The following is a 26,668-nucleotide window of genomic DNA, read 5'->3' as shown; positions in this document are numbered from 1 at the left end:
CTTTGCCTCTTCGGGCTGAGCCCGGCCGGGCCCCATGGGTGTAGGCCCGGCCACCAGGCGCTCGCCAACGAGCCCCACCTCCAGGCCTGGCTCCAGAGGGGGGCCCCTGTGACCTGTGTCCGGGCAAGGGAAACTGAGTGCCATTGATTTTATTGATCATAAGGGGCTTGTGAGCCGTGCTTTGTCTGGTCCCTCACCTAGGACCTGTTTGCCATGGGTGACCCTGCCAGGGGCATAAAGCCCCAGACAACTTAGCTCCTCGGATCATTGGGACACACAAACCCCTCCACCATGGTAAGGTGACGGCTCACGCAAGTCGAACATCACTTCCACATTATTCAATTTTTTTAAACTAATGACTTACTTGTGACTACAAGTTGGCATTATGGACCATGAATTTTCACATTTTCATACTTCTATATTCCACAAAGCTTTTAACAGATATTTTGTGATGTGTTGTCGCAGATGCTGTTCCTTCTGTGTATTGATTATCACTTGGTCATTTATTTTGGCGAATCCACTTCCGGGGACCTTCTGTTTGTCTTTTTCTATTCATTAATTCTTAACATGTCCTGTCATAACAAATCTTGTCCCAGAAATGATTGTAATCAATGATATCCCCTGATAATCGTATAATAATGCCATTGCACCCTTTTAAATATGAATACACTTTTATTTCTTGCGTATATTTTAAAAGGAATTATATCATGAAAAAAGACATTGTAAATTTCCAAAATAAATCATCAAAATCACCCAAAATATAATGGACTCAGTCTCTCTTCCCAAAATATGCACAGACTAATTTCTGCTCATCCCTTGCAAAAGCAGACTCGGTTTTCTGCAAGGATGTCAGCAGTGTGATTTTCGGCAACATGTCTATTCTCGAAACACTTGGAGTGCAGGGTCCAGTCAGCAGTAATATAAGCTCAAATAGGGGTTGTGTTTGGGCTTGACCACAATCCGTAGTAGCAGAGTAACCTGACATTGACACTGTCTTTGATCTCCCGCACTATGTCGCCCTTCAAGTTGTTGTATAGTTGCTGCTGCCGACGAATTGCCATTTCCCCTGGCTATTCGAACTGCCCATGGCATTTGCGAAATGCCGGCTTCTCAACAGTGCTAAAGGACTGCATCGCTTTTGCAATGTAGCAAACTACAGAGTCTGCGAGTTTGTATTATTTCGAACCATTTATATTTTGTCTGTTTCAAAAACGCCCCCGTGATGATGGAGTGTCGGGATGGAGTTGATGGCCCCTTAACATCTTTGGTTGACATTTTTGAGCCTTGCTGCGAAAGCTGCAATGGATCATTGTGCCTGAGATGAACTTGCTAGCTTGAAGTGTTGCCGCGTTTCGCATGGCCTTTTTCATATATTTAATACATTGGGAAAAAAAGAATAAATAAATGTAAATTCTGTGGCTCACCACGGGCATTTGGCTTCGATCCAAAATATTCCCGCATGTCAGCTGTTGCTCTCGGCTTCGATAACAACTCCATTTTTATTTATTCCAAATCGGTGTCTCGACAACAAACTGGCCCTCACATGCTGCAATCTAATGTGCCAGATGCCCTGCCTTCCCGAGTGCCCGGCCGGAGGGTTCACCCCTCATTGCGTTAAACCCTTCCTTAGGAGTCAGTCGCGACAGATATGGTAAATGGCAAAGCATTATCGAGCCCGGCTCATTTCTAATTATGTAGCAATTCATTTATTGATCATGACGACACCAATGACTTTTTTTCTTCATCTGAATCTCGGTGACCTGTTATCATACTTCAGTCTTAAAAATGGTTGAAAACTCATTTGTAGTACTTTGGTTTTTCACCTGACTGACTTGTTTGTCACTGACATTTTTAACTTGCAATCATACACAATTCAGAGTTTACGGTGCCACTATGCCACTAAAAGTCATGAACTTTTGAGTCCATCATCCGCATCCAAACTAGAATATGTTGATTTAGCAATTTAGGAATCATATGGTTGTAAATTCTGCAAATGTTGAGCATTCAAATGTGATTCCTCCACTCAGTGGATGTTGAACATTGCTTCTGAGATATGTGCCTGACCTCTGTTAAATGTGCAGGCCTTTTCTGAAAGGGGAGGGAGGAGGGGGAAAAAGCATGAAAAGAGTGACTTTATAAATGCTGTATGAGTGTGAGAACAGGAGACTAAGATAGGTTGAAAAAGCAGACAGGTGTTTGGTGAAATTGCTGGCTCTGCGTGTGTGTTTGTGGGCTTTACTGCTCTCCCACTTCTCGGCGGCCTCACCTCTCTCAACATCCATCTGCAATCCTCTCATTTCTCCTGCCCACTCGTCCACCACTTTCTCTCTCAGCCCACCTCCTCGCTCGCTCTGTGTGTGCATGCGTGTATGTGTTAAAGGGATGATCTTTTGATGCCCTCGTAGTGTGCGAGTGCTTTCTCCCTCTACTTTTAGCGGTCAGCCATTGTGCTCACAGCCGTCATACTGCTCTCCCACTCACTCCATCAGAAACTACAGGCCTGTGTAGCAGCCTAAATGAATATTGATTCTTCCTCCAGTGCCAAATACTGCAGGGGGGAGGAGGGGGGGGGGCGGCGGACGGACGATGAGTGTGTTACAGGCAATGAAGGGAAGAGGCCTGATGGGGGGAAAGGAAGAGAGGATGGCGATTAGGGTGATGGTGATCATTGTGGTGATAATGATAATGGTGATGATAATGACTGTGTTAGTGATCAGAAAGCATGATGGGAGCTATCAGTTAATGCACGGATGTGCATGGGGGTTTGTCACTGGACGGCGCGGTGCTGTGCTCGCAATTGCCGTATTGATGATGAAATTACATAACAATCACAGCAAACCCGAGAATAAAGTGTCAGGACCACACAGAAAAACTATGGATGCACTTGATAAAATTGGCTTCAATCTTTATTGTAAGAAACGAAAATGAATGTAGAATACACAAAGCTCCCAAATAAGCAAACGGCCTTCAAACTGTCGGCATAATGTCGCCATAATATAGCCTCAGCGATGTGCTTTCGAACGTTGCAAAACAGTGGTTAGTAGCTAATCATATGCTAATGACTACAAAAGAGAAGACAAAAAAAAAGTAAAAAAGCTTGACGTTATGTTCAACAAAACCGTAATGGTGGGGGTGGGGGGGGGGACAATACATCCACTGCAACACTAAAAGGCAGATTACATATGGACACCTTCGTGATGAACAATTACAATTTGTGATATTGACTGCAAAACATTTTTTCAGAAAGGTGGCAAGGCTTGATTTAAGCTTTGTCTGGGTGCTAGCAAACATAATTAAATGCACCTTATTATGTATTCAATGTCTAACAGGAGTTAGGCTTGGGGTGAGGATGAAAAACAAAAGTCCAAATGGTGCTCCTCCAACTAAGGGGCGTCACGGTGACAGCCCTCGCCCGGCCTGCCGCTCTCAAGCATCATCCACGGCAGCCTCTTCATACACACCTCCCTCCACCTGTAGGGTGCAGTTGTCCAGCTCTGTAACGATGTAGTGGGTGCCCTCGTCGTTGACGATGACCTGGGTGAGACCTTCCTTTATCATCCGAGAGGCTGCCAGCTGCAGCAGGTTCTGCATCTCCTCCTGCCCCGCCTGGTTAATGACCTGCACCTCCTCCTCCTGTTTGATCACAGGCTGCACGTCGCTCTCCACAGGCTCGACCGTCTCGGGGGCGGCGACCTCGTGAGCGGCGGATGCTTCCTCGTGCATTTTCTCCTGCTGGCCCATCTCGCTCACAACGCTGAGCAGGGCATCCAGAGCTGTGGACGACTCGGACACGACATGACTTTTTCCCGCGGCTGCCGAGTCTTCGCCAGCTTCTAGAGCTGCAGCCTGCAGCTCATTGGCAGCCTCGCCCGCTGACAGCACCACATATCGGGCGCTTCCTCTCGCAAGCTGGGCCCCTGCGGACGCCACCTCCCTGCCTGAGGCGATCACTTGTCCGTCTTCTGTGATGTGGAGCACCTCTGCCACCTGGCCCGCCATGGCCAGAGTCTGGAGGGTGGCGGCAGCCGACTCCTCCAGAGTCTGGTCGACGGCCACCTCTCCATCACTGTAGCCTTGGATGATGATGACCTGCTGGACGTCGTCTTCATTGCCGAGCTTCCTGTCCACAGAGGATTCCACGACATCCGTTTCCACAAAAGAAGCCCCCTGGCCTTTAAGACGGCACTCAAAAGCCTTGGACACAATGCCTGAGGGGAAAGGAGGAAAAGCACGTTAGCACAACATTGCGTTTTAACATCTATTTTGATCCCAGATAAAGCCCCCCTCCCCAAAAAAAAGCAGGTGAGCGGTGAGGCACAAAATGCAAGGCCGAGGGCTGTTTGACATCAATTGCAGTCAACATCAAGGGGCAATTTCGGCAGCCATCACCTTTAGTTAGCTTAGTGCCCCCCCAAAAAGGCTCGTGGTGGACACGAATGGCCAGCACACAGCCCGGAGGGGACAGTTGTGTTTTAAAGAGTGACCTCACACACTGATATCTGTATGACTTAAAGATTGATGTGAGACAGATTGGGGAGATATAAGGCTGCCAAGAAAAATTTACGAAGGCACAGCTGCTACTAAGTGAGCCATGTGGTGCCATCTTGGATCACAAGTTGCCATGGTGTTACCAAGGTGATAGGAACACTGTTATAATGCTATTGTTTGAGCAATGAGCAATGCCGCGCTCTGACACAAATAGACAGAAGAAAAACGCAGAGGTAGTGGTAAAGAGGGGAGGCCGTTCATGTCTACGAAAGCGTCAGAGAATTTATTAGTATGAATGCCAAAAGGGGAAGGGAAGAGTACATTTCACCTACCACAACACATATGGGTAAAAAGAAAGAAGAGAGCGTTGAAAAAACCCCCCGCACACTTTTTCAAGTTTTCAGCTTTCTTTCTTTCTTTTTTTTTTATGTATGGCTCAGGTGATGTTGACATTTTAGAGGTGCTGGATTTAATGCTCAGACGACATCACAAAGATCTCGGAGTGTACGGAGGGACAAAATCATCCATCACGGATATACTTATCTCTCCCAGACATTTCATGTCCAGCAGCAAAGGTGACAATGTGATCAGAAAGTTGGTTTGCACAAATATGCCGTTGCTTTGGAATGCAATGACTAAAATGCTGTGTCATGACAAAATAACAAAAATAATACCATTTTAAAATGATGCCTTATGATTTGGAATCGTCAGTGCTCATCGACAGACAATCTGACTTTAACGAACACATCATACTGACTACCAAAAATATAAGTTAGCTGTACATATTCCATTTTCTTGGGGTTTTTTATGTTTGTTTGTTTAAATGTTTTACTTTGCATTATTGGAAGTTTTTTTTCACCTTCTGCAAACAATACAAACATCATGATGTCAAAATTCAGCCATATGAAGTGCATCGATAAACCTTTTTTTGAAGATTAAGGTAAATGGGTGTTTGGTACTGATTGAAATTCGGATGGGAGGTCGACTGTGGAGGTCTGTGCTACAGAATGGAATCATCTGTCAGTTTTCTACCTGGTAGGTTAAGTGCCTTTCAGAAGACAAAAGATTATGTTCAATGGTATGCGTTGAATGCAATGGCGATTGTATACCTGAGTTCAATTGTATACTTGAGTTGCACCTTATCCGAAGCTCTAATTGGGAGTAAATACATGCTGATGAAACACGATGATTTGGTTGTCCTTTCACTCTAAATATCACCTGGAACTACTGTTTGCATCGGTGAATAAGACCAGATTTAGTGATGTGCATCTGAAGGAGTTTAATGCGAACAGTTGCTTAGCAGCAGTTACATACAAAGTACTGTATATGATTGCTTTTTTTTTTTTTTTTACAGGAAAAACAAAGAATTATTATTATTATTATTATTTTTAACAAGAGTTACCACTGACGACTACAAAGACCATATGGAAAAATCTGGAAGGCATGCTTGTGGTGTTTCTTCATTGAGAGCTAGCGTTAAAGTGTTTTGCTTTGGTTTATTTAGGTTTAGACTTGGGAACATTCGGGGGTTCATTTTAAGATTTTTTTTATCCTAGGGTTGGTTCCTAAAATTCACCAAAATGCAAATAATTTCTCCCACCTTTTCCACCACCGTGACTCTCAATTTAGTTGAAGGCATTTTGAACAATGCTGTTCTGAAGACCTTTTTCTTTTCCAGCACCAATGAACACATACTTCAACGGTTGTCACGGACACAAAAGAGTGTCCAAATGCAATTTTTTTTCCTCTCGCTCTCTCTCTCTATGTATATAAGTATACATTTTGAGTATCTGTATCTGTAATTATAATTCTAAACTGTTGTCTACATTGCATTTCATGAAGTAGTCCGACTGCCAATGCCTACATGCTAGAAGCCAATGGATTGGTTTGTGCGGACACCCCAGAGGCTGTGCGATTAACAGAAACCAACCTTTCAATACATAGCCATGCTTAATAAATTGTTGTTGTTTTTTTTCCTCCAGTACTTCATTTGTTTACGAATCTCACGTTACTCTCCATTGGTTGAATGTGTCTGTAAAATGTTCAGGCAGATGCATCTTAGTTCATGTCCCTATTAGAACAAGAAGTCCCGTATGTGGTTGTGGGCGTACTTATGTTGTGCCGTGTGGGTGGTGAGGCTATGCGTTGCTAGTGTGTGTCACATTAGCCATGGGGTGCTGTTGGCAGGTCCCAGCGGCAGCCTGCTGAGGTTTATGGAGTGTCACTCAGTCGCTGCAGCCGTGAATCAAGTTAATGTTGCACATCTCATCTCTTGTGCTGTCCTGCGCTCCCGGTGGAAGAACAACATTTGAACAGCGTGATTTGGCCCTGGCAAGAGGTTGATGCCTGTTTAATATGTGTTCTGAGTGTTCTAAGTGACTGATTCCTTTAAAAGGAAGTACCAGAGAGGATGAGCGAGAACACAAAGAATGAATGGGGAAAGATGTGAGAGATGTGGAACAAGATGGAGACTTGCTGAGAGGAGTGAAAAAACAAGAGGAAGAAAAGCAGAAGCCGAGACAGTTGGCAATGTCAGTTTTATTTTTCATAGCAAAAATGTCGAGGGTAAGTTATTGGGGCACTGGGCTAAATAATCAAAATCAAAATGACGTGATTTTTGGCTCAGTCGCGATACACAATATTATCTTGTGATCATTTTAGAGCAATTTTAGTGAACAAAATTCAAAAAGGGTTTAGTCCAAGCTTAGTAACATATTCCATTATAATTATTAATACAATAATTCAGATTTATTTCATAAGAATATGTAGTACATTTCATAATTTTGACAAAATAGTATCACACTAAGACTATATAATGGCCTTAACCATCAAACAAGCAAAACAAAACTCCAATAGCTTATTAACTACTTGACTAGTACCCACAATTTACTTAATCATTTTAATTTGGGGTATTTTGGGGATATTGTTTTGTTTATTAGTTTTTTTTTGTGGTGACAGTAATTGGTTGAATAGGCTACAATTCTCTTCATGGTTTAAACACTCACAAGCCAATAATGGACAAAAACCATGCCCTAAACCAGTTGATCGCCGAGGTACAACCTGGAAAGCGCCAAAGGCTAAAATCTCGCCACCCTTTTCCTCATCATGCTGCAGAACTTCATGATTCCAACTTTAACATCCTGGAAGCGTGGAGAAGTAGTTGGGATAAAACTGCAAGACCCAACCAGTTCATGGTCCAACCCAACACCGAACCCCCACCTGGCTCAACGCTACCCCGGAAAGTCTGGGTACGACTCAACCGCCTAAGAACTGGGGTAGGCCGTTTCAACGACAACATGTTCCGGTCTCGTAGAATCACCATTCTGCGACTGTGGACCAGAACTCCAAACTGCAGAACATCGCCTCTACTACTGTCCCATTCATCGACCACCAGATGGCAACTTGAACCTCACAGCACCTAATGAATCTACTGTCCAATGGCTGCAACGTCTGGACAGTTATGACCGCAAAGCTGCCCTCATACGCGAAGAAGAAGAAGCCAATAATCCCTGCGTGTTCTCACTACACAACAGTGGCAAACACATGAGCTTAAAAAAGTGGTAACATATTTTTTGTTGTGTTTGGTCTGACAACGCTTTGAAAATAATTAACTAATGAATGAATGAATGAATTAATTGGTGCGGATCTCAGTTTTCCTCTATCACGTCAAGTTTTTGAGCCACACGATCCCCGTCTTGTTAAAAAAATAAAATGTGTGTAGATGTAAATAAAACATGAAGATAGAATGGTTACAATGGTAGGGGTCAACCATTGTAACCCTTCTATGCACCCCCGCAAAAAACCCTGCATCAAATTAAATATAACTTACAACAGTATGTCCATGGTTAAAAGGTAAAGAGAAAAGCCAGTACACTTCCTCCTAATTCCTACTATGCTAACTTGACGTGGGAGAAAAAAAATCTGGATGCAAATTTGGAATCAGCATATAAATTTTAGTTTAATACGCATACTGTAAAAATCTAACTCAATGTATATATATATATATATATACATTCAAATTTGTTCCCCGGTGTGGACATCAGCACAACTGACTAAGGTCTGAAGCTAGCTTGTAGCTCATTTGCGCCAAGTGTTATGTGGATAATAACGAACTGGGTTATGAGGGCTTTATGGTTGCGTGTTGCCGTTGAGGAGTTGTGACGAACACATCATGTGAGTGCTGTTACTGTATTCGTTTTTGAACAATCGTTCTGCTCGCAGGTGAACGAGAGAGGAAGAGACATGGGAGCGTGCGCAAGGTACAGTAAAGTATGTAAGCTTTTTGCGTCTTTTTATTTTGGCATTAGCCACAGCCATAAAGGAGCTTTGTTTTTGTTTATATTAACTGGGAGTTCACTGACTAATCGCGATGCATTTGCAGACGCTACACGATGTCAAGACGACTTGTCACTGGCCTTTGAACTGAACATTGGTTGGCTCTGTTTACTCACTGTACAGAGCGAGGCGTGGGGTGTGGGCACACGAGTCGCGGCAAACCGACTGTCCTGATGTCTGTCAATCATTCCAGCTCCCTTTTGAACAATCGGCGTGTGTGAGCCTGCATTTTCAATGTCTGACGGGACACCCTCGAACACTTTTGTCCAGTCTCGTCCCATCAACAAAACCATGAACACTTCTTGTCGTGATTTCGTCATCAAGGGGCCATATTGAGTCTGTCACTATCTAGTAGTCGTCATGAAGAAAAAAAAATCCTTTTGTCATTGCCATCGTTGACGAAAACCTCATTGCCTATGAGGGACATTAAATGCTTGTGAAATTAATGCTGATTTGGTAGGTGACGCTTCTTGTACCCTTTTAATGTTAATGTATGGATTTTTTCTTTTCCATGAGTAGGGTAAGATGCCGAGTCTAACAGCAGCTGGTGTGTTAGCATCCCTGTTCAGTGTATGCTCCAGATACAATTATTGATCATTGGATCAATAGGCTGACCAAAAGCGAGGGCCCAGGACCTCTAAGTGGCATTACTTAAGCTCAGAGAGGCCACCGAGGGAGTGGTTAGACAGCACTTACCAGCAGTTACAGAAATTAACCTTAACACTGAGACACCACTGCATGCAAACACAACCAATTATACTTGCTGTAACATACATCAGCTCAAGCAAAGATTAGGTTAACCCGCACCTGGTCTTATACATGTCCGAACGCAAAACACACAAGAATAAAAAATGAAGGTAAATTGCCAATATTGCTAGTAAACCCAAGTATATTGTATCAAACCATAACACAAGAGAGGATGACAAAACATGCTCAAACTTGGTTGCAATTAATGGCAGCAGCGCCATGAAAAGCTAGAGTGGATTGATACAAAGCTCTTCCCAATCTGTTTATTGAGTGATTATATATTAGAGCTGTGTGATGTGGCTAAAATGTCCTTTCTCAATATTTTTGCTGGATATCTGGATAACGATACAAAAATTATATTTCCATGAACTATGCATTTTTTTTCAAAGAAACAATGTGGAAAGTGTAGTTAAAAAAAAAGAACTTACGGACAGCCACCATCATTAAAGAAATTCAGCAATTAATTATCCATCCAGTGAAGGTCAAGGGTTCGATTCTAGGCTCTGACCTTCATGTGTGGAGTTTGCATATTCTTCACATGCCTATGTGCGTTTTCTACGGGTACTCCGGTTTCATCTCACATTCCTAGAACATGCGATGGTAGGTGAATTGAATGCTCTGAATTGTACTTAGATGTGTTTGTGAATGTGTTGATCATCTCCGTGTGCCCTGCGATTGGCTAGCAACCAGTTCAGTGTACCCCACCAGCTGCCCAAAGACAGCTGGGATAGGCTCCAGCACCCCCCGTGACCCTTGTGAGGATATGCGGATCAGAAAATGAATGGATGGGTTTTCTTCACTCTCAATTTCAAATAATGTCATGTTTTTTAATGGAGAGATGGATTTTTTTAAAAATTGGATTCATTGATTAATTGATCAAAATATGTTGATCAATTTATTTTACTTTCCCCCCCTTGATTTTCTTCACTGTAACTTTTATATGTTTACTGCAATTGCAACATTAGCACTGGGCTTACCAATGGAAATAACCACTTTTGTATTTTATACATAAATCATGTGAATGTTGAGGCGACAACGTTGGTGTATGCAACACGTTTGCATAGAGATTTACATGCGTAGAACATTCCTAAAACTTTGCCGAGCAAAGGGATTAATGCTCAGCTTGGACAGACACTGTCATAGAGGTAATATGTTGATTTTTGTGGTTGGCCTACCCATGTATGTTTTAATACCTCCTTGACAGTGTGCATCTTTTTTTTCCTTTCTTTTTTTTTTCCCAAAAAGGAAGAAACATCTCTTATCTGTGAATAACCCATTTGTGTTGACTGTATCTGCATACAAAGAACTCCTCAGCCATTCATGTATTTATTATTTATGTGGATTTATGGTTCTCCGGTCAAGCTGTGTATTTGGTGACCTTAACTGACTTGTCTCTCTACATCCATGACGCCTCAGGCAGACCTGCATGTGTTTCCTTTGTATGGGCTGTGTGTGCGCGTGTGTGTGTGTGTGTGTGTGTGTATAAAATGGAAAGGGTCAGCTGAGGTCCATCTAGTGATGGCTGTACTTTGTCTGGTAGGGACAACCGCTACTCTCACCTTTACAAACGCCATGAATCAACAGCACGGAGGACAGGCCGGTCGACCAAAAAACAACCAATTATACAGCAGCCAGATTGACACCGAGTGGACAGGGCAGAGAGATGGAGACTCACTCAACCCACTCCCAAGGACGAACACACAGAAGACAAGGAGGGCACGGGCTGACAGAGGGCCTTCTGGCCTGCAACACCCACGCAGTTAAAGTCAATACAGTGGCATCTCAGAACTGTGTTTAAAACGTGCTTCATGCTTTCAATGTCTTAATATTAGATTGTTACTGATGTTGTATTGCTCACATGTATATGAATTTGGGCATTTGCTCAAATGGTGAATTGGAAGACAGTGACTTTTTTGTCAATTTCTCACCTTTACAGACAATTGATCACAAGCTAATGTCATGGGAAAATAATACACAATCTAAGGTATATTGTCCATTTATTCATGTCACATTTTCGACTGCTTGTACTGCTTAGGGTCATGCTTAAGCTCCGCGCTTACTTTGGGCAAAAGGTATTTGCCAGTCAATCACAGCGCACATATAGACAACGAACCGAATGACGTTTCCATAGCTGAGCAGATGTTACAATCCCTATTTCACATAAAAAAACAATGGTGGAAATCAAGGTTTACACCTCGATCCCTACACTGGTGATCCTAACCCGAACTGTGGCACGTAAAAAAAACCCCACTATGGAAGTAAGAAAAAAAAAAAAGAAATTTACCGACTGAGGTGCTGAGGACAGAGGGGGTTGAAATCACACAAACACGCAGTAACAGTGGTCAGGGGGTCAGTGTCCTGCTCTCAGCTCTTTTTCTGCTGACAGGGGATGACCCAGTATAATCTAGTCCACAATAACTCTAACTCTATCCCCCTCAGGGTCAGGTCAGCGGTGTAGAATAAAGGAAAGACAACTACAAATAAATGCGGCAATTTAGGAGGTGTTTTCTGCTTCAACTGGTGTGGGGCAAATCTGCAGCGTATACGTAACCACCCTAACAAAGTCTTCCTTGTATATCTGGCGAGTTTGAGGGCTTAATCAAAATTGCGCACCCCGGTATTTTTTATTTTTTTTAAATATCAAATAAGAATATAACAAGGAATGGCAAGAGAGCTTGGTAAGGTAAATTAAGACCCGCCCATGACCTTGAGCTAGGGCAGGTGGTCAGGAGGAAGACATGTTACTGTCATGTTCCGTATTTGGCAGCAGGTGGCAGACGTTCATTTCTGCCGCCTGCACACCTGCTGTCTATTTGTCGGTGATTGCACCTGCTATATCTAGGCGCTCCGGCGGTCGACTCATTGCCGGAGTATTGCATGCCGTGCCACTGCTGTTGCCCATGTTCGTAAATATTCGATACTATTTGCTGTTGGTTACATTTTCTTATTCCCATGGGGACTATTCTAAACGCATACTTGTAATTGTTGAATCATATTTCTTTGCCGTTTTTTGCAAGCGTTTTCTGTTGTTGCGTTTCCTTATTTCCTGGTTCTCGTTTTTACCAGCGTTTTCTGTTGTTTATTAGGCGGGGTTTTGTTTATAATAAATATTATTGTTTTGACGAAGTCCTAGTCGGTGTCTGCTATTTCGGGGATCCACTTATTCTCATTTGCTCTGTTACATACGAAGCAGTTCCTTTTCCTGCTTCGTGCGTAACGTGACAATTATGATGTGAACTTCAACAGCACAATACAATATTGCCCACCTTTACACATCACTTTGCTCAAAAATGGAAAAATACATTGTGTTCATTGATTCACCGACGTGCAAATGCTTACGGGCATGCCGGGGAGGCGGGGTAAAATGTATCATATAACTCCCCAAATATTTCATTTACGAAATACTCCCACTAAATTACCCTGAAAACAAGCTGCTGCATGATGATGAAAGACAAACTTTGTCACAGAGTGGGGAGAGGAAAAAAAAGTGTTTGGTCATTTCTTTGGCAATCTCAACAATGATTCAGTGAGAGGACAACAGACGACTGCTGGTTATATCACTGATGATATCAGCCTTGAAACCCATCAGACGAGGCATCTTTTCAGCGAATCAGATATGAGTAATGTAATACTAGTGGTTGACATGCTGGTTATTTCCTTGATGCTGTAAATCTTTATGATTTGCTCTTTACAGATGAAGGTCACAAATGATCAGTGTGATCGGGCCAGATACGAGCATTGAAGACAGAAATAAAAACGGAATGAATATAAAAACCTAATCGAGGGAAGAATATGACATTTGACATGCAAAATGATAACAACGATCACTTTCTCGCTTCTCTCTAACAAGCCTTCTTTCTATTTCTCAGGCCTGTATACTTCTTCTCTCCTCATTTTTTTCCCCTTTCAAAATCTCGGGAGGTGGACCTTTGATTGCTCCTTTAATTAGGCATGTCAGACAGCTCAGTGGATTTACTAGGGATGTTGAACTTGTGCAGATAATTATGTGTCTTTTCCTCTTCTCCCTATTGCTACATTTACCCCCTCCACCATCCATCCCTCCATCTTCCTTGCACTCGGCCTCCCTATCTATCACTCTCACTCACTCTCCCATGATTTAATGATTAATTATGGATGTGAGTTGGAGAATAAAAGCTTTTTCGCTAATCAAAATGAAATGTCCCTCATTCTTGTAATTACAGTGTGAACAGTCTCTTTGTTGCCAAGGCCTGGCCCTCACTGTGATCCACAGTCCATCAAGGCAAATGAAATGAATAATCGTAACATAATGACTTCAGAACGCAACTGAATTTGAAAATAAAAAGGGAATTGAGTTGTAAGAGAGAATAAACAAAGAGTAACGACAGCAGAAAGAACGTAGAATGCAGAACAAAATGCTCCAGAATGAAGTCTAAATGCTTAGAATGCCTAAACTTAGCTCGCGCAGTCGGTGATAGAATGTTTCGAAACCTAAGACTTAAGAAATAATTCTCCTTTTTTCAAATCTGTAGAATGGGGCAATGGGTCCATGCTGGGCGATATGACCATATTTATCGTATCATTTTTCTACTACCGTGTCATCGTCATCTGTCCTCTGCAGCAAACTGCATGCCATTCATACATCAAATGCAGCTTCATATGATGGCCAAAAGCTTCCACTTTATCAGACTTATGCCACACCACTGCCACCGGGTGGCAGAATGGACAACTATACAGGGAATTAAATCATAATAAAAAGTACTGTACATAGTTATGTACAGTGCATAACAAATTACAGTACAAAAAAAAATTACAATTTCAATTTAAATGTAAGAATCAATGAAAAGTAAAAAATAACGAATACTATTGCTTTGGGTGACTATAAACTAACAACAACAAACCCGTAATGTACTGTTTAAAAATAATTTTTAAAACACCCTCAAGGCATGCTGGGTATGCCGTCAAACTGTACAAGCAGAGCAGTTTTTATTTTGAGCCTCATAAAAACACAAACAGCAAAACTGAGGAGAACAAATGAAAAAAACAAAAACGTTTTTTTCCGATAATTGTCGCAGAACATCCCGAAAAGCTTTGCTGGGCTGCTTATGTCACATGCACCCGGGTAGTTGGCAGGATCGAAGCAAGAGACCGCAGCAGCAGCTAGCGATACCGAGTTTAGCAACGAGGTAGGTCTGGATCCTACAGCCAATTTTTTATTTTTATGTTTTTAACAATACAATACATCCCGATTTATATAACACTTTCACAACAGCTGCAGCTGGAACAAAGTGCTTTGCAAAACAGTTGACATAAAGTAAAATAATAAACACAACACAACATAAAAAGATGGACAGTCGTGCAATCTTAACCACTTTTCCCTCATGTGTGTTGTTGTTTGAAGCAGTTCTAGATGAAAGAGGAGAGAATCAAAGTGTCACCAGTGGATCAGAGATATGCTTAAAATGCGCATACATCTGCAACAAGCTAAATTTGAAGCTGTAGCGTCCATTGACAAATAAAGAGAATGGTTCACTTCTCCTCTCCCATGTAATTCCAATTCAGTTCCAAGCGGTGACTCTCCGTTCCAAATACGGTATCCGTGCCGAACACTCCTCTCTCCTCATCCCCAACTCCAAAAGCCATCCATGCAGCCGCACCAACCCAGAATGTCCAACAGCGCCATCATCCCCGCTAAACAAAACAGGGCTGTGAAAAATGCTGCCCATTATAGGCACAAAAAACACATGCGCCCTGGGGCTGTCCAGCACTGACAGTCAAATGGCGCAGACATTCTTCCCAATCAAAATCTGTGCTGGTACACACATATTGCCGAGAAGGGTCAACCACCAAGCACAGATTCTTGTCCTTTGACGAAATATAATCGTTGGTCTAGGAATTGCTAATTGTATTAAATGAATCGCGCCTAACCTTACAGGACACTGACATCTTTCTGCTACAGTTACCCAAAGGAGACAAATCACCCGGTCACAAATTTACTATTTTAATTTTTTTAGTATTTGGTACTACTAATACTAGATAGAAGTCCTTTGTGATGACATTTTGCTTGCAACTCTGATGAAGAAATTGGTGATAGGATTGTTAAATATGGTCTTTCTGATACAATGTCATGTGTTTCAAATTGCGTGCACTTTGTACTTAGGTCACTGCATTCTATTAGTTCACCACAAGATGGCAAGGATATTTGATTTGAGGGCTTGTTTCCTGATTACATAGTTCATTCACTGTGTCAAGGGGGGTACAGTAATTAAAAGTAGTTTTACAATACTCGGGAGAGTTGTTTGGGTTTTTGCCGCCCGCAGAAACGGACACAATTCAGGGAGTTCTCCAGTTATAAGGTACTCAACCTCAGACATTTTGACTTTACGACACCTGTGCCTCGTCCGCCATTTTGTCGCCAATCACCATAGTGTTTCATCTTGGCTAGTGCATAGTGCTTGTCTGTGTTTGTGCGCTGGGAATGTCTTTGCCTTTTTCACCATTTTTTTCTTCATATTATGGCCCCAAAGAAGAAAGCTGGGTCTTCTCGTAAACCTGGGCCAACCAAAAGAAAAGCAATTACCACGGAAACAAAGCTTAATATCATAAAAAGATTGGAGAAAGGAGAGACACTGGTTTTCCAAACCTGAAAGGAACAGAAAGCAAGGACGCTGGGAAGGAGGAATTTACCGCTAGCAAGGGCTGTTTTATGAGATTCAAAGTCCATGCCAATCTCCATAATCTCAGGGTCAAGGGGGAAGCTGCATCTGCAGATGAAGCAGCTGTGAATGTATTTCCGGGGTCATCAAGCAAATATAATCCGGGAGGGTGGGTATCTTGCGGAGCAAGTTTTCAATGTGGACGAAATGAAATTGTTCTGGAAGTAGCTTCCCAATCAGACCTACATCTCTAAGCAGGAGAAGATGGTCCCGGACTATAAAGTTGGGAAGGAGAGGCTTACTTTGCTGCTTGGGGGTAAGGCTGCCAGGGACTTCAACTTTTGACTGCAACTTTTGCTTGTCTATATTTCTGAAAACCCCAGGGCACTCAAGGGGATATGAAAGAGCATCGTACCTGCCATCTGGAAGTCCAAGAGGAAGACATGGGTGACGCAAGCTGTTTTTGAGGATTGCGTCACCAACCATTTTGTCCCTGCAGTAGAGCAGTACTGTGCAGCCAAGGGGCTTCAAGGTCTTACTTTGGCTCGACAATGCTCCAGGCATCCTCCTACTTTGGGCGATTTTCACTAATATTAAGATGGTTTACCTCCAAGCCTACATGACAGGCCTGCTGCAGCCCATGGATCAAGGCATCGTCTCGTCCTTCAAGGCATACTGACCTGAGAAGGAGTATGGCTCTCGCATTGGAAAGGACGGAAAATCAAGAGTGCTTCAACCTTAAGGACTTCTGGAGTGGGTATAACAACCGTGATGCCGTTAAGAACATCACCAATAAGGTGAATGAGGTGAAGCAGAGTAACGTGAACAGTTTGTGGAAGAAAATTTGTGAGCACCTTTTTCAGCTTTGAGGAGACTCTTGAGTCTGTGATCGATACAGTTCTCAAAATATGTCAGTGGTTGGATCTGGAGTTGGACAAAGATGACATCACATAATTTCTGGTTCTCAAGGAGAAGAGCTATCACCAGAGGACCTGATTGATTTGGAGAAGCAGATGATGCAAGAAGACGAATCCCCAGAATCTCCAGAAGAAAGGCATTTGACAACCAAGGGCTTAACTGAGGCATTTTCACTTGTAGAACAAACCATGTCGTGATTCAAAGCTGAGGATCCCAATATGGCATGATTTTAGAAAGTTTCAAAGGGAGTGATGAACATTGTACGGTGTGACCATGAGATCTGGGAAGAAAAAGAGGAAGATTTCCTACCAGACAGACATCAGTAAGTCATTCACCAAGGGCAAGAGACCAGTAAAACCTGCACAAGCTTCCTCAGTGGTAGGTCTAACAGCCTCCCCTCCTTCTTCTCCATCCACCTCTCAGCAGTAATGGGAAATACAGCATCTTATTATTATTTTTTATTTTCATGTTTGTTTTAGTATTTTGATGAAAATTTAGACTCAAGAGGTGAAATCCGATTTACGCGGCAATTTGGGTTACATTGCCATCGTAGGAACGGAACTCGTTCGTTAATCAAGGACTCCCTGTATTCGCGTTTTCTGTCATTCCAGTATCAGAAATGCTAACCCCTAACCCACTAACGCTTGCTAGCATGCCACTCCCAACAGATGTAAACAATATGTCACTGGCTTGACAAGCGAAGTTGTGATTCTACTGTAACCTAGGGATGCCCAACCTTTTACTTTTCAAGCAACCAACCTACTGCGATCGACCCGTGCACGTACACGCACGCATACACACACGTGGTGGCTTTTTTTTTTAATGCTTTTTTTAAAAAAAATTTTAACTCCCGGTTTCAACTAATCAGTATGTGGTGAATGTAGATTGTGCACCTTGCGTCAGTGTCTCTTAATCAAGCTAATCAAATATATTGTTTCTGTATATGTACAGAGCAGCAAAACCATGGGCAAGACAGCAAGTAAAGTTGAATGCAAAAACAGAATGCGTCTGGATGAATATGCAAATGTGCATTCCCACCCCCCCTCAAAGGAGACAACACGGACCCTTTGAGTTTTACGAGCATCCAAACCATTGTACTAATAAAAAGCATCAATGTTAAATGGTAATATGGAATTAGGATTTTTTTTTTAAAGGAGAAATTCCTACAATTCAATGTTATTTTATAATAAGTGATATTATTTGATAAATATTCTTTATGGGCCTTGATCCAAGTAATATTTTGTAACTGGATCCCAGAGAGAAACTGATGCACGGTGTACACACTCCCCACCAAAAGTATTCGAACAATGAGAACCATTCCTTTATGTTTGCTGTAGAGGACCAACATTTGGGCTTGATGTCAAAAGACAAATATGAGGCAAGAGATCAGCATTTAAGCATTGGTTTAGAAATGAGCACCTTTTGTTTGAAGCCAGACAGTTTTCATCGTCACTGATAGGGGTGTTTTGTTTCCCAGGTGTCTTATTGATATTCATTATTCAAAAAATAAATAGTGCTGAATATCTACGCTCAGGTTCAGATTTGGCTTCTGTCAACCAAAACAAAGGGAAACCAGAGAGCTTTCTATGGGTGAAAAACAGGCGGTTGAGAAGCTGAGTGAAGACGGAAAATCAATCAGAGCCATTGTACACGTACTGGCTTTTGCCAATACAACCATTTTGGAGTAGAATGAGACCACAGACGTTAGCCACTGAACAGGTAGATGAAGGAAAACAGACAGAAACAAGTCCCAAAGCAACTTTTAACATCAACAACCACCCACACAGAGCAGGAGTCAACATATTGCAAACTACTCCTTGCAGAACATGCAATGGGCAAATGTAAAGTGGAAACACCAAAAGATTGCAAGCGAAGCATTTGAAATTAAAGACATAGACTTCAAATAGGACAACTCTTTGTTGAAGTCTATGTCTTCCAATTCTTTTGCTTACAGAGAAATGAGGTGCATAAATAATACTCTTCTGCTCTAAGCTGTACCTCAGACAAAGATACAAATACCGGTACCCTAGAAATGCATACATCTCTGCTGATCTCGTCCCATATTCTTCGTTTGATGTCGCACCTACAGTAAATGTTTTCAGTCCATAGCAAAAATGGAGGAACGCTCCATCATTTTGGAGGCGAGTGAACAATCTGTTGACCTTGACTATTGTTCCCAGTAAGGCGCTTCACATTCATTGACGAGATCTTGCCTTTCACACACGTAGGTCATTTTAGCTGGGCCTTCCACCCAGCCTGCCATAGTTACTTACTATTTACTTAAAAGGCATATTCCAAATATTTATCATCCCGATGGCTCTATTTATAGGGCCGACGAGCTTGTGAGAGCAGAGGCAGGCGTGGTGGGAGGTAGCTCCTCTAATCTCCATCTCCAAGCTGACAAGCTTGAAAAGGCCCTAATGAATGGATCTTTTCATCTGCACGCCTGTGTGTATGTGACAGTATAAATATTTAGCAATATTGCAGTCAGCTCGTGATTTTACACAGATGGAGTGATTGATGCCTCAACCCCCTGACGCATGCCAATGAACATGCTGGAGATGTTATATAAACCGCAGCCTATCTCTTTCTCCAACACCATCATATCCAGCTCACTTTGGCTCCGTGTTTCACACTGCCTCCTCTGCTCTCCGCCCCCTTCCCAGCTTGTCTTCTCACTGTCGATCTGCCCTCTGTGGCGCTGCCAATTGGCTTCATTGTCTCATTTCCATCATACATTGTGGTGTTGCTTTGCTTAGAACAGCAGACAACCTGACATGGAAGGTCTGAGCAGATGAGTGCCTTGTTGACACCGTAGAGTGAATTATAAATTAAATGTAAATTAAATTAAACGGCCCAATGCTGCATGTGATTTGCACGTGTGCCTTACGGTCAAATATTGTAGGTTCAAATTTCTGCTCCTACCATATACCAAAAACATGCATGTTAGCTTTGTTACTCTATATTGCCATTACATTGTGAACAAAAGTATAAATTGATTGGCAACCGGAATCTTGCCTCAAGTACAGTCCGGTGGGATAGATGAACAAATTGATGATGAGCAGTAGAAAATGAACAAATTCGTCAATCCTTCTTTTAACCCTCATATTATGTTGAAAAAAAAATCACATTGATTATGTGGTGGGTCATTTTGACCCATACTGTAAAAATCCACACAAAATAGTCAAAAAACAGGTTACACCAGTAACAACTTTGTTTAAGATGATTTAAACATTCAGAAAAGAGACAGACAAGAGATTTTTAATCCCAAAAGTATATTTAAGAACTGTTTAGTTAATAAGCTTTGCCTTATTTTTTTACATGCAATGTGTATAGGATAGTGACTTTTGAAAAATCTATTTAGAGGTCAACTTGTCTCAGTGAACTTTTAGCTTTTAGATTGACACAAGATCAAGATTGTTATCTGGACATAAACTGAATGTTTATTCAGTTTGATTGTAATTCTGTGCTCTTCTTTACATAGTATGTAAAGACTGAACACTGGGTCAGTTCACACATACGCACTACCCTTCGCCCACACAGAGGGAGAAAATGATTCACACATTCAGTTAAACAAAAATACATTTGCTTTCTCTTTCACCAGAACAAAACCAGACCATATGACACTTTCCTTGACCATACTGACTTGAGGGTTTAAAATTCGGTCTACCAGAGACCTAGTGAGGAAACGTCCGAGCAAGTGTGTTTATTTATGTGTTGACCAATGTTCTCTCGAAGCTGTGAGACTTGCGCACTGGTCGCACACTCTCAGCGCACAAGAAAACCTATCCAGCGCATTGAACGCACTGCAAATGAATTAGATATATAACTTTTTTTCTGTGTCATTTTACTGTGTAATTCAGTGAGTGACAGGTGTCCAGCCAATCATACGATACGATGCAATGACGCTATACATCCAATCACGGCACTGACAGTACTTGCGCACGTGTTCTCCTCAAACACGCCAAATAACAATAACAGTGCGGTGGAGATAAGTGACGCTAATGCTAACCCTTTATCATGGAGAAATGAGCGGGAAGTGAATGTGACTCCCCAAACCAAAATAAAAATGAACTGTGGTTCTTTTAAATTGGAATGGCATCTTATCTTTTTAGAGTGAGAAAGGTCTGCCCTGCAAAATATGCAGCGTAGCTAAAGTTGTGAGCAAATTTTCTGATGGAAAATATGGACAAAATGGAAGCTGGACTACCTTAAAAAATGAAAGCCATAACCTTCACCTCAAAAGCCATACCTGAACTACAACAAGGTTCAACTTACAGACTTATATATGAACGGAAAAACAATTGGCCCCAAGCGGCTGAAGCCGGAGGGCAGCCATTTTACGTTGCCACAATTAATGACAACTTCTATTATTTTTTTCAGGTGAAAACACTGCTTTATGCTACAATCCCATTATGGAGTAGTAAGAGCTTCTCAAAGAACGAACTTCACTGTTTGCTTTGACCATTCAGAGTGTACCTGAGTATCGTGAATTGTGACTTGCAAAGGTTAGGTTTATATTTAACAGTTAATTTTATCTCACTGGACATTGCATTCACTTTATTGTTCTTGGTTCTCGCAACATAATGTAGATGAATTGTTGAGTAGCACTCTGAGAATATACAGTATCTTATTATTGCATTCTGACTGATGGAATGTGCGTGTAGAGCTTCTCTAAGACATATTGGTACAACCGTATGCCACGTGTTGTGGCATTTTTCGCCGTAGATACAAAAAAATAATGCAGCAGAGAAATAAATGTATTTTTAGTTAGGCACGCTTATCCAGTGGCAATAAAAGATGGCCACCGGTGGCTTCACTGGCTGTAAGTCAGTGATTCCAATGCGTTCAGTGGCCTGCTGGTCAGAAAGTCAAGTGGAATTAGGGTTGGGTTTAGGGTGAAAAGGGTGGAGAAATGCTGGGATGAGAAAAAAGACAGCGAGTGAGGCAAAACCTTCAAGGGGTCGGGAAGGGTTGAAAAAGAAAGAAAAGGCAACCACACTTCAAATACATTTTACTGTAGTTATGAATCTAGTTTTATAGTTGTTGATTCTTGCTTATTTTATTTTCTTGAAATAAAATATATTTTAGCTCATTCATTAGCTAAACTGCTATGATGAAAACATGGTGGAGTCTATTCCAAAAGGCTTATGGTAAAAAGAATGAATGATCACAAGTAAGGTACAAGAGTACCCAGAAACAAACAACCACAATTATATTCCCATCCATGGGTAATTTCTAGTCTTTATAATTTAAAATACATGTTGTTGGATGCTGGGATGGCGATTTGTACAATACAGACCGTGCAAGCCTGCCTCTGATTGATATTATTAGAACCAAGGACTCGGTTCAGGGAATCAGGGGTCGGGAACCTATGGCTCGCGAGCCGTATGTGGCTCTTTTGATGATTGCATCTGGCTCACAGATAAAATATTCTCGCTTGTTTAATCCATCCATCAATTTTTTTACTGCTAATTTCCTGTTCATGGCTGCAGGTGGCTCCAGGAGCAATTTTGATTGGATAATACTGGCCTACGTTGGCCGTTGCTGCGTAAACAGGTAAACACCCCCCTTTTGAATCAGCCCGCTCGGTCATTAGTTCAAAGCTAATCCTAAAACAGGGGTGCCCATTACGTCGATCGCGATCGACCAGTAGATCAAGGACTGGTCCCAAGTTGATCCGAGGGGTGTAGAGGGGAAAAAAAAAACAACAAACATTTGTGTCTCTGTGCATGTTAGTAATATATTTATTGTGCTAATGCACACTGCACCCTAATCATTTTTTCAGTCTCACTTTCACAAAAAGTATTTTAAAAAAAATAAAATAAAACAGGTCATCTTTAATCTATGGTGACGTGGGACTGCGTCACCGGAAGTTGTTAGCGCTCAGCAGTCTGCAGTTGCAGCTTGTGATCAGAGTTGTTGCGCTATATCTTTTATCGTTATCATTATTCTCATTTAGAGTTTGTTTTGTACAATTCACCGAGGGGACGGGCAAAGAATGGGAATCTGGAGGGCTGAGAGAAGCGGTAACGGGTCGATCGCGGGAGGTTGGTTGATTAAAAAGTAGATCTTCGGTCAAAAAAGTTTGGGCACCCCTGTCCTAAACGAATAAGATGGTGAAAAGAAAAAAAGATGACAAGTATGGTAGACTTCACAGCAAATGGACCGAAGGATTCGCCTTTGTGGAGAGAACAGGTTCTGCGGTGTGTCTGATTTGCAATGACAAGATACCATAGATGAAATGGTCGAATGTAAAGCGGCACTTTGACACGCGCCATGCTACGTTCGCATCAAAATACCCTGCGAGAGACAGCGGAAAGGAAGCGTGCAAGCTACTGAGAAGGGTGCAAACTAGCCAGCAGCAACTCGTGTGGACCCGGCAAGGTGACTATAATTCCGCTAGTTTTGCTGGATTTTTAGCAATCATGAGTTACGGAAAACTATTCACATTCATAAGATAAGTTAAGAAAACCTTTATTAGTCTCACAATGGAGAAATTCCCAATTCACAGCAGCAAAGTTATGAAAGGAAGAAGTAGAACAACAAAATATAGGAGCTGCTGGAAAGGCAACCACTGTCGCGGTGCCATTTTGAAGTCAAAATAACAAAAATAACACAACACAACACATAGGACACAGACAGTTGTGCAATCTTCACCACTTTTCTCCATACACTTTGTTGTCTGAAGCAGTTATAGATGAAAGAGGAGAGGATCAAAGTGTCCTTTCACCAGTGGTTCAGAGACGTCATGCTGAAAATGTGCAAACGTCTGCTTCAAGCTAAGTTTTGAAAGCAAACACGAAGCTGTAGCGTCCATTGACAAAAGAGATTAGTTCACTTCTCCTGTCCCACGTAATCCGCTTCAAACTCCAAGCCGCGACTCCCAGTTCCAAATCCGCATCAGCGGTCCGCGCTAACGCTCCTTTCGTCTCATCGTCGGCTCCTCAAGACTTACATCCATCCAGCCGCAGACCGTTCAACAGCACCGATCTCTCCGCTGAACAAAGCGGGGCTGTGAAAAATGCTGCCCATTACAGGCGCAAGACACAAGCGCCCCGGGACTGTCCAGCAACGACAGTCAAATGGCGCCGACATTCCTCCCAGTCAAAAACAGTGCTGGTATACCCATGCTGCCGAGAAGGCGCAACCACCAAGCACAGTCTCCTCCTTGATGAATGTCGTGGCCAAAAAATGCTGAAAAAAGTCCACATCAGGTCCACACGACGTAACAACAAACACAAAGTGACAAAACAAACACAAAAACAACAAAAAAAGCAAGGCTCATGAGAGCACTTGCCGACAGCTGCCTACTTGGGCGCCATCTTGACTTAAAAAAAAATTCATGGTGAGTATTATCACAAAATTATTGAAAATAATACATTCAGAGGCTTATTATACTGACATTTTGTTGAATAGATATCCAAATATTTTGCTTTTTTGGCTTTCAGTCAAAAAGGTTCCCGACCCCTGCTCTAAATGTATGATGTTAACATGGATCATAAAATGCGAAAACACAATCAAGAATTGATATCCAGACGTTTGTAGCAATTGAATTTCTGCTTTGGCAGAAGAGTGGCAGCTGGGGCAGACTAGGGGTGATCAGGAGACTTTAGCCCCAATAAACTACCTGACTGACATGGTGATTTGTGACTGACTGACTTGATAAGTGGCTGGCTCTTACAGTGATTCATTGTGTGTGTGTGTGTGTGTGTGTGTGTGTGTGTGTGTAACATTATGTCTCCTTCAGCCACAGCCAGTGAAGAATGACACATGTAACAATTCATTTCTCTTCAGCCTTATTTACCCTAATGATGTATAATAGCCTGCAACAACACTTAACTTGACCATTACTGCAATAAACACTGACCGAGAGGCACGGGCAAACACGAATACTCATAAAGGAACCTGTTTTCTGGAGACTGTTTACCAAAGGCTGTGAGGGCAGGAAATAACTTGGCATGTGGAGAAATGAAGGAGTCACAAATCACACTCCGTCAAATGCAATCCGATTGTAAGACGTGTATTAACATCGACAGCTGTCTCCTGGGTTTCTCTCATCCGTCTCTCACACTTCACTCTGTTGCAATAATCTAGATGTTACAAACAGTCCATGTTTCACTCAAGTCGTCTCAAAATTAAAGTCTTCTTCTGGGTAGATTTAAGCATGCAGTGTGTTATGCAGCCCTTTAACCCCTGATGCATTCATTAGTGTAAATGAGATGAAGCTCATCACTAACATGCATGCTCCTTAAGTGTCGTGATGAACGTGTGTGCGCTCAAGACAGGTCAGAGGCAGTGGAGAGACAGTAAATGACAGTGTCACGTGAGGAGGCTACTGCATGAAACCTCAGATCTAATCAATAGCGGTGAGGAGGACGCCAGGCGCCAGCCAGAGGGTCACCACTCATCACTCAGGTCAACAGTGAACACACTCACGTGTGCACATACACACACATTCATGAGGAGGCCATTGTGTAGGGCATGTTAGTAGACGAGACGATGAGGAAGTAGAGAATGGGTCAGAGAGAGGGTGAAGCACATAGCAATAGATGGAGAGCTGGATCGATAGGAGAGATTGAAGGACCTCAGTGATACCAGAGTCATGGATGTCCAGAATATAGCTAAGCGGAGTGAGCAGACAGGTTGCAGGCTTCAAACATTCTCGCAGCACTGAGAGGAGCGCCAAAAGGCCCCCAAAGAGGTGAGGTAAAACGACTCATTTCACTTCTAACCCTGATTGAATGACCCCGTTAAAGAAACGGGGTTTTCACCGGGTTGTTGAAAAACGGATTATTGAAAAGGATTTCATTCAACGTTTGAATCGAGATTTAAAAAAGAAAAAAACAACTATAACCAGACAACTAAAGTATGTAATATATGTATGGACATTTTAGAACTCTATGTATACAGGTATATTTTGTGTGCATTTGGCATTGCTCACGGAAAGAGAGATGAACCTGCACCTGCACGCCTGGTAGCATTTAGTCCTCCTCTCTAATGACACTGAGAGATGGGGTGGAGACACAGCCACTGTTATTGAATTATTGAAGGGGCACAGCGAGGTATAAATCTGCCATCGGTATGCCATACTTTAATACACGCACACAAACACGAGCGCGCGCGAAACACACACACACACACACACACAAACATGCACACAAGCGCGCACACACATACACACAATGTGCACATTCAAACTCACACACAGAGGCCACTGACAAGGCTGGCGTGACAACCGCAGGCGTTGACTTGCTGACCTTGAGGTTGTTAAAACAAGCTCTCAGTCAGCTTTTCTGCAAATGTTTACATCTTGAGAGCGACGCACATAGAGGAAGAAAAACAGCATGCGCCTTGCACTCACGGAACTAGTTGCTAGTCAAAAGCAACTAGGGATACAATGGTTTACAGTTTACTTAGCGTGATAACATGCGAGATGATTGGTGTGACCGCTTCAAATCATAATGATGGTGACGATTGTATTCTGTCTCTGAAAGTAAATGTTTTTTTGACTTCTGTCATTCGGCACGCACCACAAAAACAAA

The 26,668-nt window shown here is 42.3% G+C and overlaps 1 protein-coding gene across 1 annotated transcript in view; it reads right to left on the bottom strand.

Moving 5' to 3' along the window:
- Window positions 1–2,888: 2,888 nt before the first annotated feature.
- znf407 (zinc finger protein 407) overlaps window positions 2,889–26,668 on the bottom strand; it is a 173,869-nt gene continuing 150,089 nt past the window's right edge. Inside the window, exon 10 of the mRNA XM_086114551.1 lies at window positions 2,889–4,208. Coding sequence (XP_085970677.1) covers window positions 3,427–4,208 — 782 coding nt within the window. The 3' untranslated portion in view covers window positions 2,889–3,426. The remainder of the gene's footprint in view (window positions 4,209–26,668) is intronic.

The sequence above is a fragment of the Hippocampus guttulatus genome, chromosome 6 (assembly GCF_054856545.1).
Source record: "Hippocampus guttulatus isolate MCC_2025c chromosome 6, RoL_Hgut_1.0, whole genome shotgun sequence".
Lineage (NCBI taxonomy): Eukaryota > Metazoa > Chordata > Actinopteri > Syngnathiformes > Syngnathidae > Hippocampus > Hippocampus guttulatus.
Note: the sequence above shows the minus strand (reverse complement) of the source record. Positions and strands in the feature narration are given on the sequence as shown.